Consider the following 16,515-nt stretch of genomic DNA (forward strand, 5'->3'; position numbering starts at 1 on the left):
CACTTGAAATTAGAGCATGGCCCATGGTGGTGCCATGGTGGGGGTGGGGAGCATGCTTGTTCAAAGATCTTCTATTTTTCTTGTTTATGGGCTTCTTCTATGTTGTAGGGTTGTTGCATGCCTACATATAAGTATGCTTAGTTTTTTTGCTAGGTTTCCAAATGAGAGGAGAGAGAGTTGAGTGACACGTGGTAAGAAATACTTTATTTGTTTTAAAATGTATAAAACACTTATTATTTTAGGTTGTTTTAATATAAATGAAGCATTACTTTATTTATTATTTAGGTATCTCGGTCTTTCTCGACTTACTACATGATGTATGTTTTTTTTTTTCTCGCTATCTCTACTTTTATAAACTTTTGTGTTAATTCCCTATGTTTTATTTCAAACAAAACGGGGGAAGTATAATATTATTTTGATGCTTTTAAAGTTTTGATATAATTGTAAAGTAGAAATTGGGCAAGTTGAGTATTGTGAAAAGCAATAAATGAGGCCGTTATTAAGAAATGAAAGCAATAAATCAGGGAGGACAAGAAATGAAATTAGTTGAAAATTAGATAGATGGAAGTGAAAATGAGGCCGAGGAATGAAGATAGGAGTGAGAAATATGAACTTCCACCATTGTCAAAATTTGAAAGTCCTTGAGAAATAAAAAGAGCATTTAATTTTTTTCGGTTTGTTGAAGATGATGCTTTTCAAAGTATTATAATACTGGTACCTATAAGACTTTATTCTTGCATTTATTTTATGAACACCAAAGTCCATAGATGATACTCATCATTGTTCATGGCGTGGAGCAACTTTGTTTAGGATCATTTAAACACTAAAGATGTATTAAGTTGGTGGATAAATCCTTAATTTTTAATGTAGAAGTCACATGTTCAATCTTATGGTTCTTGAAGGTTTTAAGTTGTTTGTTCGAAAATTGACATGAATAATCTCAACTTTTACCAGTCTTTTAAAAATAATCTCAACTTTGAATTATTTGAGAATAATTCCAACTTTAGAGAGTACCTTCATCGTTCGAACTATTAATTTTCTATATATTATAGACTTAAAAACGGATTAATGTAGGCAAAAAAAGTGATAATTTGGTTTAAATTTAGAGGTTACGTTGTTTGGCATAGATATATGTACATAGATAAGCCAAAAATTAGAATTTATAGAACTATTTGGTATCTACAAGAGAACTTGCAAGAATTTAGTCATACAAAATGCCTCTCAGGGCTAAGACTCCAAATATGTGTCAAAGAAATGGTATTATTTCCTCTAAATTGTGTATGAATTGTATATACAATTACATAGGACATGCATAGAAACCAAAGAATTAGTAGGTATCAACAAAAGGACTTTCAAGACGAATGTAGTCATACAAAATGCCTGCCCAAGGGGTAAGACCCAAAACTTGTGTCAAGAAAATGGTATTATTGCCCAACAAAAATTTGCTGCCAGGTATGGTCACATTGTAAAGCCAATATAGTCCATGGCTGCCATGCCTAGCAATTGTGTTGTCGTACCCGATTTGTCCAGTCGAAAATAATGGAGGATTTTCATGTCGATTGTTAATTCTAACCTGTAATGTAAGATCCATATACTAATAGTTACTGCATTGATAATGCAGAATGATATCCAAGAATTGGAGAGAAAAAAATTGACATGATTATAGCTTAAAAGATTGAGTTCACCTGTAAGTCTGAGCTAGTTGCTGATGCTAGTGCTAATCTCAAGTAATAGGTTCCCAAAGGGTAGATTTTGTCCAGTTGGAATTTGATCTGCCATGTAGTTCCCTGATATGTGTTGTTTACCTTCCTGAAAGAATTCGATTTGGTTATGCTATCATATATCTCCCCTTCAAAGAACGGCATTAACTCTTCTAGTTCAAAAATAAGTTCAGGTGAAGAGAAACAGCCTTAGTGTGAGACGGTTTCTCTTAAATCTTGTTCCAGACAACTATTAAGGGTGCGTTCTCTTCAACTTAAATAAAAATTTAGTTATACAGAGATCTAATAATGGCTTTCAGGTTCATTCAGGTGTTAACATTAAGGTAGAATCAGGGTTGATTAGGTTTAATAAGTTCAATTCAGATAAGTTCAGGTGAATATCATGCACCCTAACTAAGGCAAGAAATAGAAAAATATGATCAGAGGATAGGAGAAAGTGAGAAGGAAATTTTACCTAGTAACTTGAGCGAAGAACCAATCGTTCTGGTAGTTGCTAATGTTCACGGTATAAACTAGATCTTCATCAGGATACAATTCAGTATACCTATCCCATAAACCATACTGCCGAAACCTATTGAAAACAAAAACAGACAATAAAGCTAGATAAAGGAAAACTATGTAACTGACTGATGAAAAAACAACTTTAATAACCAAAGCCATGTTCAGAAAAAGCAATAGCTCGATAACTTTAATCATGGGAAACTAACTTGTCACGCGTAAGGTAGAGTTTATTAACAAGCTTAGGATCAGGATCAGGCACAAAAAATTCTGCAGCAGAACGGTCTGGTATACCAATCTCCCACAATATAGGGCCGTCTCTTGGATGATCGTACACAAGGTCACCCATATCGATCACATGCCCTGTTTACCAAGTATAGATATAGTACTTCCATAAACTTTACGAGCCACAAGTTTTGATTCACTTTAATATCCTAAAACATTAGGGAAACGTAGATATTAGGACCTGCTGTGATATCAAGAGTGCCATTGTATCTGTAATCTCCAATAAAGCCGGGAACCCAAGCATAGAGATTATAGTTCCCAGGGCGTATATTTTCAATGAAGAAATGGCCACTGTCATCTGCTCTTGTCCAAAATTGATATCCCTAGAAGAGATCATCTTAAAATTAATGTTAGAAAGAACATGTAGACAGTAGACAGTAGACAGTAGACAGTAGACGTAGCTAGAGATTTTTGAAAGGTTGTAACAACAAAATCATGAAGTTGGATTATTCATATAAAAAACTTAAATTACCTTGCTTTCCCTTTGCCAAGATCCAACTTCTCCAGGAGCTGCAAGCCCTACATATGCTTTACATGCTGAAGTATTCATTTTCTGGTACCTAGAAATTTAGTAAATATAAAAGAACAAAAATTCAGAATGACTGAATTGGAGTAGAAACTCATATACAACGAGACACGGCACCAAAATGAAGCTGCTCACATAAGCATGCTATAAGTATCTAAATATTTACACACCAAAGGGTTCACATACCTATCATAGACGAGTAAGCTACCATTTACACTGCCACGCTGGTCAGATGATGGAAAATCATGGGAAACTGCAAAGCTGTAAGGCCAGAGTTTTGCTTCGACACTTAACTGCATTAATTTATGTCAAAGAACTGAGATATTTCATTCTTCCACTTCCAATGAAATTAAGTGGAAATGTACTCAAGTCACAAACAAAAAACCTGTTGTTTTGCATCTTCCCATAGTTGATGCGAGTCTCCCTCATTTGTCACAGAATTCGCATATACAAAAAGAGGTCCTAGAACTTTTTTCCATGGTTCTCCATCTTCAAATGTTGCCATTAGTTCTCGACCTGAGTAGTGAGTACTTAGGAGAACCTACATGCACAAGTTAGTAGCCATACATCAATCAGCAATGCACAAAACTAAAAGCCTTTCCCATGATCATACGCTTGACCAGCTTACCGAAAGGGATGTTGGTCCCACATGTGATGTCAGGTATTGTTTGGTGGGTCCAGCAGATCGAAACTCATTGTTAGGAATGATTTGCCAGAGTCCAGTGGGTGGATCGTTGCATATCCACCCATGTACTTGAATGTCTTTGGCTTCACCCGAATATTGGTATTTATCATCAACCTGCACATTAATAAACCAGATACCATTAGGACTTGATCTTGAAGGTTGTTGACGTCTCTATACTACCTAGAAAGAGGCACAAAGAGGCATAGGATGTAAATTGATAGCAAAATCAGGTTCTCGTCATAACTCATAACAATCCCGCATATTGTTTCATCACTAAGTTTGTTAACGTCACTACGTCAGTTAAATTGAGTCTATAGATTAGGTCATTAGGGTGCGTTTTTTTCACCTTCAGGATTGATTAGGTTCAATCATGGGTGATCAGTTTCCAATCAGGCGTAATATGTGCAGTTCATCAAAGTTCAGGTGAAGAAAACACATCCTTAATGATGCATCAGTTGCAAGATTTAGACCACTGGCCACATATCACCTTTATTAAGATAAAAAACGAGTAACGCAACTTTTGTAACAGGGTCAATACTTTAAAATTTGCAATCATAGAAGTGAAAATCAAAATATGACAGGTACCTCTCCTCTAAATTCTGGCTCAATTGGGTTGGTGAGTAAAACAGCCTCAGGGTAAGCTAAGGTCTGGCTTCTCTCAGGTGAGCGATCATCTGGGAGAGGCAATTTTCTTTGTCGGTCATCTGCCATAGCCATATATCTAAACCTGACCACCCAATTGATCAAAATGTCAGTTTGGAGAGTTTAAGGTATTTCACATCACAGAAGAGATATATCAGTCTTACAGTTCATGTATAACAATGAGATTATCTTTTTATCTCCCGCTTTTCATTTCTTACATATGCTTCATATTCATGATTAGAATAACACGAATGTGAAAAAATTTTGGGACAGAAACCATTGAAATTCACAAGCATAGCAAAGAGGCATTCATGTTGTTTTACTAAGCCAGAAGATTGGTCCCAGTCTAGGTAAGCAAAGAAATACATCCATAAGTTTTTTCCTCTCTTTTGTGACTACGGCAAATAAACAACAGATTTTGGCGAACTTCCCCTATTCAGGTCTCAGGGAGCAGAAAATGCCCATTCATTAACTTCATTAATCTTTAAATATATTATATCCATAAGATAAAGCCACGGTAGAAAGAGTTGTGAAGTTCAAACTTAATATCACCCCGTCAGGCTGTCAAATTCCAGTTATACCATGTATTCAGGTAAAAAAAACAAATCAGAACAAAAACATTTTAGCAGTAAAGGATACTATGTATGTTGAGTATAATTTGAGACATGAAGGATGTTACAATGCACTCTTACCATACTTTGTTGAGCTTCAAAGCAAGCCGAGTATTTGCAAGAATGAAGCCTGGCCAATCTTTTGGGCGCTCATAGATAGCATAAGTGTAGAAGCCAGAAGAACCTCGAAGCATAACAAACCTACAACAAGATTTCCATGGCTTAGCACAAAGGAAAGAAAGGTTTTAAGATTCATATTTATATTAAAAGCAATGGTCTCACTTCTAAAATCCACAAAAGCAAAGAACACATAAAGAAGGGCAGTGCGAAAGAAATACCAAAAGGTAATATTTTACCACGAAAGCATATAATTAATTGTACATAAACATGGCAAAATAAAATGTGAGAACTATTAACTGAGGTATGCAATCTAGAGTTCCATCACGCAGCATAAATATTTTTTGCTAAGTTTATATGTGTCAGCAATCAATAGAAATGAAGTAATGAGCTGTTTTTGGTAGAAGGCCGGTATACCTTTTGTCGATGTTCAATGGGGGAAATTTGCCACTGAGAGATGAATTCCATGTTCTTGTAAAAGAGACCTCTACTTGCTCACTTGTCTCCACTATAACCTTAAAATCTGTACAATTAAGCCTGCATAGCCGATTAGAAAGTAGCATGTGAAATGTATAGCAATACAATGCCTATATCAGCATCCAAACCATAATCTCAATTCTCAACAACAACGTATGCTAGTTACTTAGTGTATGAAAAACTTGATAGATAAAAAACCTTATAAGTTGAAAAATTTCGCACAAAAAAAATTACAAAGTTAAGAAATATACGTAAAAAAGTAAACGGATTGAATGAGTTAGACAATATGATAGAAGACTAATAGCTTTTTTGAAGGAGAACGAGGTAATCGGTTTAGTACCTATCCAGGTTTCCCTTTTTTCTTGTAACTCCTTCTCCTTTCCAGACAACATCCCAATACCTGTACATTGCAGTAAAATTTAGTCACTCAAGTTTATACATTAATACAAAGTAAGAAGATAAAGATACCCCATAAAAGAACAAGAGATAAACAAAATCTTATATAGTAAAAATGTAAAATGCCTTTCACTCAACTTGAAAGCCATAATAAGCTCTTCAGTTTGGTATCTAAAAAGTTTAGGCTGCCTCGTTCTTTTCACTTAATTAAAATTAGTTTGATGTAAAATAGATTCACCAATTAGTTCCGATAAGAGCCAATAAGTTCAGATAAGTTCTCAAGTCCAAAGGACAAAGTCCTTCCGATATCTCTAAGGGATACTTTTTTCATTCACCTCATGAAAAATGGTGATAGATGGTATAGTCCTTGTTTGGTTGTAGTTGATAAAGTTCCATTCTTTAGCTAAGCATTTCAATTTCATTGAAGTTGATAATGTTCCATATTTAGTTAACCAACAACCATGGTTTCAAAATCCTCATCAACTAATTTATCACAAAGTGTAGGAAGTTCTTCAAAAGTTAACTTTTTTAACCTCAAATATTCGCTCGACTTATATTAACTTGTAAGAATTTACCAATGTAAATTGAGAGTAATTAACGGTAAAAAGTTCATCCTTCACTATCGTGTATGCCTTCTAAAAAGAAATGGAGGGAGTACTATATTGGCAATCTACTCGATTCGTGCATTTCCCCAAGGGTGTCCTAAAGTTCCTCCACCAAACTGTAGTACAAAATCATCCCATATTGCAAATTGCAATCACTCCTAATCAGAAGTGCAATTTAACAAATCAACTTCTGGATGAATTCCTACTTCAACAAGTAAGTTCAATTCCAACATCTTAAAATAATCTCAACTCTGGATTATTCACGAAAAAGTCCAACTTTTGAGGGTCTTCTCGAAATAATTCAAATCGTTGTTTATTCTTGCCTTATTTAATCCATTCCGGGCCTATAATTATATAAAAGTTGTAGTAAATTCAGATTATTTTTAGAGGTTACTCTCAAAAGTTGGGATCAATCAGAAGTTGGGAAATTTTGGGAAGATATTTGAAAGTTGAATTGTTTATATCTATTCTTCCTTTAAATTTTTTTTAAGAACCCAGATATAAATCTCTCAATATAATATCCAGTCTAAATTTGCTTTGATAGATGTTGTATAAGGTGAAACATCAGTCATGTATTTCAGTTCAGTTCACACAAACATATAATATGCAATATGAAGTATATATAATGATAGTATGCAATAAACTATATAAGAGCCAAGAAAAAAAAAAACTTTACTGATAAAAGGGAGAATGGTTTCTGTAATAAGTATTAATTAGCAAATTGTAAAAGAAAATTAGGGGAAAGAAGAAAGGTTACCCTCTGTTGGATTGTTCATTGAGTTCTTCAAGCAAATTTGCAATGCCGTTATAGTGAATATTGGTCACACTCCCCTCTGGATTTAATAGCTCCACTTGTATTATGCCGTTGTCCAATATAATCTGCCAAAATCATTTCAAATACATGCAAACTTTTTTCATTCAAACAAATTTTAATGTTGTTTATACCTTTTGGTAATCATCTACTACAATTTGCATCACATAGGCTCATATTTTTCACCCATAAGCTTTTGTGTGTAAATGAGCGACTAAGCATAATGATAATAAATAATTAGAGATGGCAGTGGAGCGGGTCAAGTAAGAGCCTGCCCCATCCCCGCCCAAGTGGGGTAGGTATGGGTTTAGGTTTGGCGGGGATGGAGCGGGGATGGGGATTAAAATTCTACCCGCAATGGGTGGTGGAGCGGGTATGGATTTTATGCTATCCCCATCCTATCACCACCTGCTCCGTCCCACCCTCGCCCGACCCATATATACATGATTAAAATTCTATTCATATACTTATATTATTAATGATTTTATCTTGCCTTTCAAAAAAAAAAAAATTTGCAAAATATAAATATGTGAATATGACGCAAGTACGAAGCTGGTGCGGATACCCATGCGGGTGGTGGGGGTGGGATGAAGTGGGTACAACGCGGGTCTGAAGCAGGTCCAGGTACCCATGCTAGTGGTGGGGCGGGGATGGGTCTGGAATTTCCCCCCGCAATGGATGATGGGCGGGGATGGGGATTAAAATTTTATGTGGGTGTGATTGTGGAGGTGCCATCCTTCGTATCCGCCCCGCTCAATTGCCATCCCTGAGTGACATAGACTGAATTCATAAAATCAAACAAAGGAGGGACTAGGGAGTACTAATCAGTTAAGAGAACGCATATGGTCTATTCTCTTTAACTTACTTAAACTTATTTTCATAAAAAACTAGATATTAGGCCCGGGCTATGCCCCGGGTATGAAAAATTTCATTTATTAATATTGTACTTTGATATGATAGCACTAAATGCAACTTGGTCTAGTGGTTAAAACTTTAGTACATGAACTTGAGGTCATAGGATCAAACCTATACTATGCCATTTCTAATTTTTTTCATTGTACATGGATTAAATGAACTAAAACTCCCTAGGGAGATCGCCACGTGGCACCGTTCCTGATTTACGCACGCCTTTTAATATATTAATATAGATATGAAAAGTTCATAAAAATTTTAAAAAAATTCAAAGGAATTCTGAAAATTTAAGAATAGTTAAATATTAGATAACTAAAAGAAAAAAAACATAAAGACTAGTTTTGAAAAGTTTAGAATTAATATATAAATTTCAGAGATTAAGAAAATTTTCATAAAAAGTTGATTAATTGGAAAATGGGACCAAAGGCCAATCATCCATCAAGTGATCCACACATTCTTTGGGCCTTGGGGAAGGGAAATATATGAGAAAATTTTAACGAAGAAAAGGAAGTGAAGAAAAGGGAAAAGATTGTATAAATGAAAGGGTAATATTACATGATTATCTTGATAGAGAAGTTGCACCCCTGGTATTGGGCCTTGGACCTCGTCTGAACTTCTATATACTTTTTGTTCTACTGTTGAGTTCCTATATTTTCAAACATAAAAAGGTTAAGTGTTAATGTAATCTAAAACTAGATTCAAATGCACTTGAAGTAAAATAACATATACAATGGTTATAGACTCATAGTAAAATTAAATTCTAGAACGGTAAATAAAATTATGGACATTTAAGGTAATTAAATGGACACTAAACGCTTCAAGAGTTGGCATATATGATAGTGACACATTCTTCTGTGGCGATACTTTTTTCATGCTTTTCAATGCATACTTTATTTTGAATCTTTGGCCATTAAATTAGTTAAAATCATTAAAAATTGTTATTTCAAAGATATGAATTAAACTTTTTTAAGGTAAGGAGAAGTCCCTTACAAAAAGGAGAAAATTTGGAAATTCTTCTTAAAAACGATGAGAATCGAACCCTTGTTATAAGGACGAAAGGAGGGCCTTACAACCTCTATGCCTCAGCTCATGTGAGCTGATCTCATACAGTGTAGTCCCTTAATCCTTAAAATATGAATTGAAATGTTATAATAAGGAAAATATCGTATTTGATATTCGTATGGACTCATTACTCCAATTATGATTTCATAATTCTATTTTTATTAGTACTTTCTATACCAATATACCATTAAAAATAACCTTTTCTATTTGGTGTAGATGAGTGACTAAGCTCGTTGATGTAGACGGAATTTGATCCCAGGTCTTGAGTACGTATGATTCTCACAAGACGTTTCCAACTAAAGTTAGATGACATCCACTACTAACTACTAACTACTCATTACTAGGAGAAAGATTGTTTATATACATGAAGGGGAAAGAGCTTACTCGTTTGTCCATCCTATGGAATGTGATGATGTGGTGGCGTAATTTGCATGCAAAAAATGCATGAAACTAACCAAAATCATAATTACGAGGCAAATTTGAGCTCCTTGCATGATGTTCAGCAGGATTCAAAAGTATGTTGATCAAGAGTTTGATCTGTTGAAGAACAAGATAGAAGAGCAAACCAAATTTCTATTGATTAATCTTATGAGACCATGCAACAATATTAGAACAGAAGACAGTAGTATAAATGTTGTGAATAGTATTACAATAGAAAGACAGATTCACCTATGCAAATGAAATAATAAATTAGCTGATTTGTTAATGTTATAATTCTTAATAGGAAATATTTGATTTGATTCTTTAACTAGCTAGGCAAAACAAAATCTGCAAATTTATACTTTGCTTGATTTTGTATGTATCAATATTTGGAGCCACATAGAACCGTAATGATGTAGAAAGGATTCGATTTTAAGTCCAGTTTGATATATGACAATTGATCTTGTACATACGTTTTCCTGGTACATGACCTTTCTAGTACATAGCGTATAATATGAGAAAATGGTGTTTTGAAGGTTATACTTCATAGAAAAAAAAAGTTAATAATACCAATTAATATGTGATTTTTTGTACAATTTATGACATTAATGCTTTCTCCATTCTACGAATATAATCTACCAAATTAGAATAGATACATATTTCTAAGGAAGAAAAAGAGGGGAAAAAATGCCAAAGTAGTGATTTCATGTGTCCCACTTCATTAGCAAAAATTATTAAAAGAGACGGTCTAATTTAATATGAAATTAGACCTAGTCACTAAATGGATTAAACTAGTCATCGAAACAAATATATTAACCTAATCACCATTGCCTAATTTTAATTTAAAAGTAGGATGTCTCTTATAAGATAAACTCCTTCATTAGTAGTCGAGGGTACGTGAGAGATAGAGGAATTGAGAGTCGAACATGTCTAATGGATAAAACTGTGTAATGGATGAAAATGGAAAGTGGGTAAAACTTCGTAATATGAATATAATATTAAAGAGTACTATCTTGGAGCTGATAAAAATTGCACCAAATTACATTCCTCTACCCAGACCCAGTCTGGCCTAAAGGTCCTTAGCCCAACTTTTGGCTTTGTGCTTTGGTGACCGGTAGCTTGGACCGACCTTTGAGCATCTCCACTATTTTGGAATATGTGTTTAATACTTAAACTTAGCACTTAAGTTGCGTAGTTTATAAGGTGATGAATAGAGATGGCTAGCACCAAAAGACATAGATCATACTCGCGGCCCGTTCGGTAAGAAGATATAAATGGTGGAAATAGTAATGCATTACAATATAAATTTGGTTGAGGCCCCAAGAATAGATTTATACTCTATCATCCCCCTCACGCAAGAGCTCTTTGGGCTTGAAGTGTGGATGCATCATAGGTCTCCCTCATACCTGACGCTAAATATTCCACTGAGAAATGAGGGGTGGATGAGATTCGAACCCGTGACATTTTTATCACGTTGGCTTTGATACCATGTCAAAGGACCAACTCAACCAAAAGCTTAAGCTGATGGTTGAGGCCCCAAGAATAGATTTATACTCTATCAATTACTACTTGGTAAGGCGATATTGGATGTTAAAGAAAATTTAGAAAAGAAAACCCATGTTTATAACCATTACCATTATTTATGATCACTAACAAAACGGGCAATCAAGGATTGTATAAAGATAGCTAGACAAAGGAGAGATAACAATCTGCTGGTAAGCAGTTACAAATTGTAGCAAAGATAATGCAATTAGTGTAAATATTAACACAATTCTCATGTATTATTCAAGGTGATGCTACTCTATCCTAAAACATCTAATTTCCTCAAAAATTCCGTACCATTTATTACCACTTAGATACTTGATTAGATAGTATTGAGTGATAATGATAATTTATTAAAAACAATATTTGGAGACGGAGTTTTATTAACATGAAATCCTTCGTATAAATTTATATATACTGAAATACAACACCATCACTATCATTTATTACACCTCATCAAAGGAGCCGTTAAGTGTTAAAGAGAAGAATATGTTGCAAAGAAGGATGATAAAACATTGAAAATGTTCTATGCTTCATCGCTAATTTGCTACTATTGTGCTTCCTCTATTTTTTTAATTGCACTATTTCGTTTTTTTACACAACTTATCAACTAATTTTGTTAAGCTATCTCGCATCACTATTCAAGGAAAAAATGGTCAAGTAGGATCTTGTTAAATTCGTCCAATGTAAGTATTCCAAATATCAAATATTTATAATTTTTATTTACACGCAATTAGAAATATATACAACTGATTGACCATCAATAATAAAACAACTTTTAAAACCTTTTCTATTTATTCAAATTTCTTAATTTTTTCTCCTTTCTTAAATTATAAGAGAGTTATATTGTCACGTGGTATAATCGATATATAGGAAATCTTCCTATAAACCAATAAGAAGTCTGCCCAATACTATCTATTCTTGGCCCCGTGAACAAAAACAAGATGAATGTAGAGTTTCTCGTGAACATCATTTTGTCCTTTTCAATCAGCTGCATATATAGTGACATATATTCTAATAACATGAATACAATCCTTAATAACTTCATCTTGTTGTAAGTAATTACATGCCATTAACGTAAGTCTACCATCCCTTTCTTTGTATTGCCTTCGTGACTTCTGACTTATATGGATAAAAAACATGCCATTAACGTAGGTACGAAAACTTCTATTTCTTTTTACTAAATGTATATTCAACAACAACTGCAAAGCAAAGAATATAAGAGAATGTCCTGGCATTCTAGTTGTCCATGTTCACCCAATAGATCTAGCTTTAATGTTGTGGCCTTTATTATAAATAGGGTGGTGTTAAATTCTTACATTCTCAAATGATTTTGGACCACATTTATCTTTTAATAAGAAGAGTTTAGACCCTTTATAAGTTTAAAGAAGTACTTCTATCTCAAACCTAATTAGCACCAAGTGATTAATTATATTAAGTAACTTACCACACTCATAAAGTTCTTTAAATTCTTATTTTCTCCGAAGTGGGGAGAATTATAGTGACTTAAATTACTAATTGAAAAAGTAATGATAATTAAAAGTTAATAAATTGTATATAATCATTAGTCATCAATATGATCAATTATAGTTTTTAACGACAAAAGCACCCCCAATAGTGTGCTGTTACGTAGGGTGGATCGATTGGTTGAGGAGTATGGGAAGTATGCTGTGAATATTTACCGACGGCAGGGAAGGGTACCACAAAGCTCTCGATATTGGAACCCTCCATCACCAGGGTGCTGGAAAATCAATGTGGACGCATCTCTTGTTACTGAAGGATGGGTGGGCCTGGGTATTATTGCTCGTGATCATCTAGGTGGAGTTCGGTTTGCGGCTACTCGGCGTACTAGAGCCTTTTGGTCGCCTGAAATTGCTGAGGCCAAAGCTATCGAAATGGGAGTGAGGCTGGGAAAGCGATTTGGGCTGGTGAATGTTGTTATTGAATCCGATTGCTTGACTGTGATCAACAAGCTGCAAAAAACCTCCTTCTTCCTTTCGGATCTAGATAATGTATTGTCCAATATTTTTTCAATGAGTTCCCATTTTCATTCCTTAGTTTGGTCTCATGTGAAAAGGGACGGTAATTTTGTATCTCATCATTTAGCTAAGCTAGTACCTTTCGGGGTTGAACAAATTTGGGAGAACCACTTTCCTCCTGAAGTGGCTCCTTATATTCTTATGGACAATTTGTCCCATGATTAATCTAGCTTGAGCTTTTCCCCTCAAAAAAAAAAAAAAAAAAAAAATCCAATTGTTAACGTAATTTTATCATAAAAGAATCAATCAATAAATTTATATATATAAATATATTTCTTTTTAGTAAGGAAAGTAAAACTAACCCAACCTCCTACGACGGAGGCTATCACCTGCCATAGAGGCCACATAAAAATCCGCTTTTAGTATTTTTAGAGCATGATATAAGAGGGTAATATTGTCATGTGATGCTATAGCAATAGAAAAAATTCAATATTATAAATTATTTTATAATATTTGGACATTTGACAAATAGTGTCATGTTTTACATATAGCATTAGTGGTTAAGCTAATTAGAAAAAATAACTTAAAAGAGATTAGGGGTAAAAAAATGTGAACTTACATGAAAAAGATGATGAACTTGTAATAAATCATACAACATATTCCAATGGCCTTCAATAACTTGGGATTGGAGCCACAAATTCCTCCTTATGCTTCCATGTTACATCCAACATATTTCAATTGTGATTAATTATTTTTAGTACATATCATATATACATGTAACATGTACTAATTTTTAGTACGTAGTATATGAAAAATAGTATAAATCTCTCTTTCTCTCTCTAGAATTAATTAGTAAGTAATTACCTGAGGGTAATCAGCATAGAGGACAAAATGGAGAAGTGGGAAGTAAGTGGTTTTATATAAAAAACAAAGGACTGTTTGGCAAACCAAATTTAATAATTTGGAGGAGAAGAAGTATGAGTAGTTCCTTCACCTTGAATTAAAGAATTCCTACTACTTGTGTTTTTTTCTTTTTGTTTCTTCTTCTTTGAATTTTCACTTTTCCTTGTAGTTTACTCTTTCCTTCTTTACATTCTGTTTGGTAAAATTTTGTAAGAATTTCCTTCCCCAAACACAACAAGAAGCTGCTGTTGTGATGAGAAAGGAAGAGAGAGAGAAAGAGAGAGAATGGTGGCAAAAAGATGTACTCATGTACACGCTATAAGAACTAACTTTAGGTATGTTTAGTTGGTCCATGACTTTTTTGGCCAATAAAATTACAAAAATAAGAAGGTATGTAATATGTATCAACAATTGTCTTCATTTATATTATCAATTTATTCTTATAGAGAACCTTAACGACTTCAAGTTCAGTTTCGAGTTTTGGATGTATATATCTCCTCAAATTTTATCAGCTAAATTAGTGGTTATTCATTATCGTACAAAGATATAACGTGCATCTTTTATATTTGTTTAGTTGCGTGCGATATAAGGTCTATCTAATTAACATGTCTTTAAATAGTGTACAGTCACTTACAATGATTATTGTTTCTTCTTCACTAAAAAAGGTTTGTAATAACATTTCCAACTCTATATAAACTATTAAAACGTGCGAAAAAACATTATTGGAGTCCGCCACATATCGCTTCATGTCAATCGCTGCATGACATGGTGCCATGTCGCTATTGCATGCAATCTCTTTGGTGTTAATCTCCCCCCAAAAGAACCACTTGTTTCGAGAGTGAGTGCCTAACCACCAAGGTATAACTATAATATGTAATAAACTCGCAAAGCTAAGTACTAATAACTTGCAACCTTATTATATATACTAGCCTTTATATGCATGCTATGCGTGCAAAGTCGAAGGATGAGTGACAATTACTTTGCAATTTGTTAGATGAGTTTTTCCTTTTTATTTTTAAACTAATAATAGAGTGGTAGGTGTTGCAATTTTCTTTTATAGTTAGAGATATATTTGTCAAAAAGGATGGACACCAAATTCATCAAGAGTTCTTGTATATAATAGAAAGATTTATATAGAAAAAGGTGAAAATTGGTAAAATGGAAATAGGAGAGCACAAGTTAAACAATGAAGTATGTCAACTCATCTTCCCGATCCTCACAACTAGCAATATTTGAAGTATGTGAACAAATTTATCTAATTCTATGTCCAAAGTAAGCGATCCATGAATTAATTTAATTTGTTGTTTGTCGGCCAACACTCAATAGAAAGATGAGGCAAAACCGAATTATAAACAAATGATCTAATGAGAAGAAACAATAATTGGCTTGATTACTGAAACATAACACTAAAATATATATAATTTGTGGGATCTCCCGAGCCCAACAACTAATCTTCTTAAAATACTGTTATATGTATGTTTTTAAGATATGAAAAATGTTAATTTCATCAATAGATATATGAGATTTAGAGAAAAATTTGATATCAATATGAGACTATGAGTACATGAACAATAAGTAAACAACACGTTAATTATGTTAATTCATACCTACCATTTCATTTAGTTGCAATAATTTAATTTCACGTTTAATAATGGACACTTTGTACAATTAGAATCTTTAATTATTTTTATATTGAAAATATATAATTGAGACGAATCTAACAACATCTAGTGACTACTATCCTACATAAATAGAGTAAAATCAAATACATAAAATATAAATAGTGTAAAAGCCAAATTGTTGCAACTAAATGCGAAGAAAGTCAGTATAGTAATCAGATATACTGTGTATATTTTATATCAAAACATTGACACTGCGCCATTGCCTAATTCTTAAGCAACTTCCCTACCATAATATCTTAAACATGTAATAAGCTTATCATGTACATTTAAAAGTTTGTTATAATCACTTGAAGCAAAAATGTAATCATTGTGTATGGGATGAAGAGCATGTGAACAATCTGTTTGCCTAAAGTTGGTGGCTCATGTTGTGGTGGTTATACTAATTACTAGCTCAAATTGAAATGTTTTCTATTTCATACGTAGTTGGGTTAGGACTTAGAGTTGGGGTTGTCTTTTAAGATATAGCCTATTTTTAAATTAAAATTAAGTAATGATAAGCTTAATATTAAAAAGAGAATTAACTCAATAGTAACTAGGTTAATTTCTTTCGGTGATTAGTTCAATACATTTAGTTATTAGGTTTATTTTTATGTTAAAATTAAATCGTTTCTTTATATCCTTCTTAGAGTTAGGGTTGCTTA

General features: G+C 33.5%; 1 protein-coding gene across 1 annotated transcript; it reads right to left on the reverse strand.

Annotated features, from left to right (window-relative positions):
- Positions 1-1,242: 1,242 nt before the first annotated feature.
- LOC104888162 (probable rhamnogalacturonate lyase B) lies at positions 1,243-14,488 on the reverse strand. The gene is made up of 18 exons (XM_010673048.4): positions 14,154-14,488; positions 13,909-13,999; positions 9,733-9,885; positions 8,842-8,932; positions 7,321-7,442; positions 5,903-5,962; positions 5,503-5,622; positions 5,050-5,169; positions 4,301-4,442; positions 3,659-3,829; positions 3,416-3,571; positions 3,217-3,323; positions 2,977-3,064; positions 2,686-2,827; positions 2,429-2,582; positions 2,176-2,292; positions 1,686-1,809; positions 1,243-1,573 (listed from the first exon to the last, which is right to left on the reverse strand). The coding sequence occupies exons 3-18, from the start codon at positions 9,840-9,842 to the stop codon at positions 1,328-1,330; spliced, it is 2,070 nt and encodes a 689-aa protein (XP_010671350.1). The 5' UTR covers positions 9,843-9,885; positions 13,909-13,999; positions 14,154-14,488; the 3' UTR covers positions 1,243-1,327.
- Between the last annotated feature and the right edge of the window lie 2,027 nt (positions 14,489-16,515).

This window comes from Beta vulgaris, chromosome 1 (genome assembly GCF_026745355.1).
Source record: "Beta vulgaris subsp. vulgaris cultivar EL10 chromosome 1, EL10.2, whole genome shotgun sequence".
Classification (NCBI taxonomy): Eukaryota; Viridiplantae; Streptophyta; class Magnoliopsida; order Caryophyllales; family Amaranthaceae; genus Beta; species Beta vulgaris.

Coding starts and splice junctions, on each gene's coding strand:
- LOC104888162 (XM_010673048.4), bottom strand. CDS start 9,842: ATGCAAGGAGCTCAAATTTGCCTCGTAATTATGATTTTGGTTAGTTTC. Junction 5,623..5,902: donor AAAAAGGGAAACCTGGATAG/GTACTAAACCGA, acceptor TCGGCTATGCAG/GCTTAATTGTACAGATTTTA. Junction 2,293..2,428: donor CTCTACCTTACGCGTGACAA/GTTAGTTTCCCA, acceptor TGTTTTCAATAG/GTTTCGGCAGTATGGTTTAT.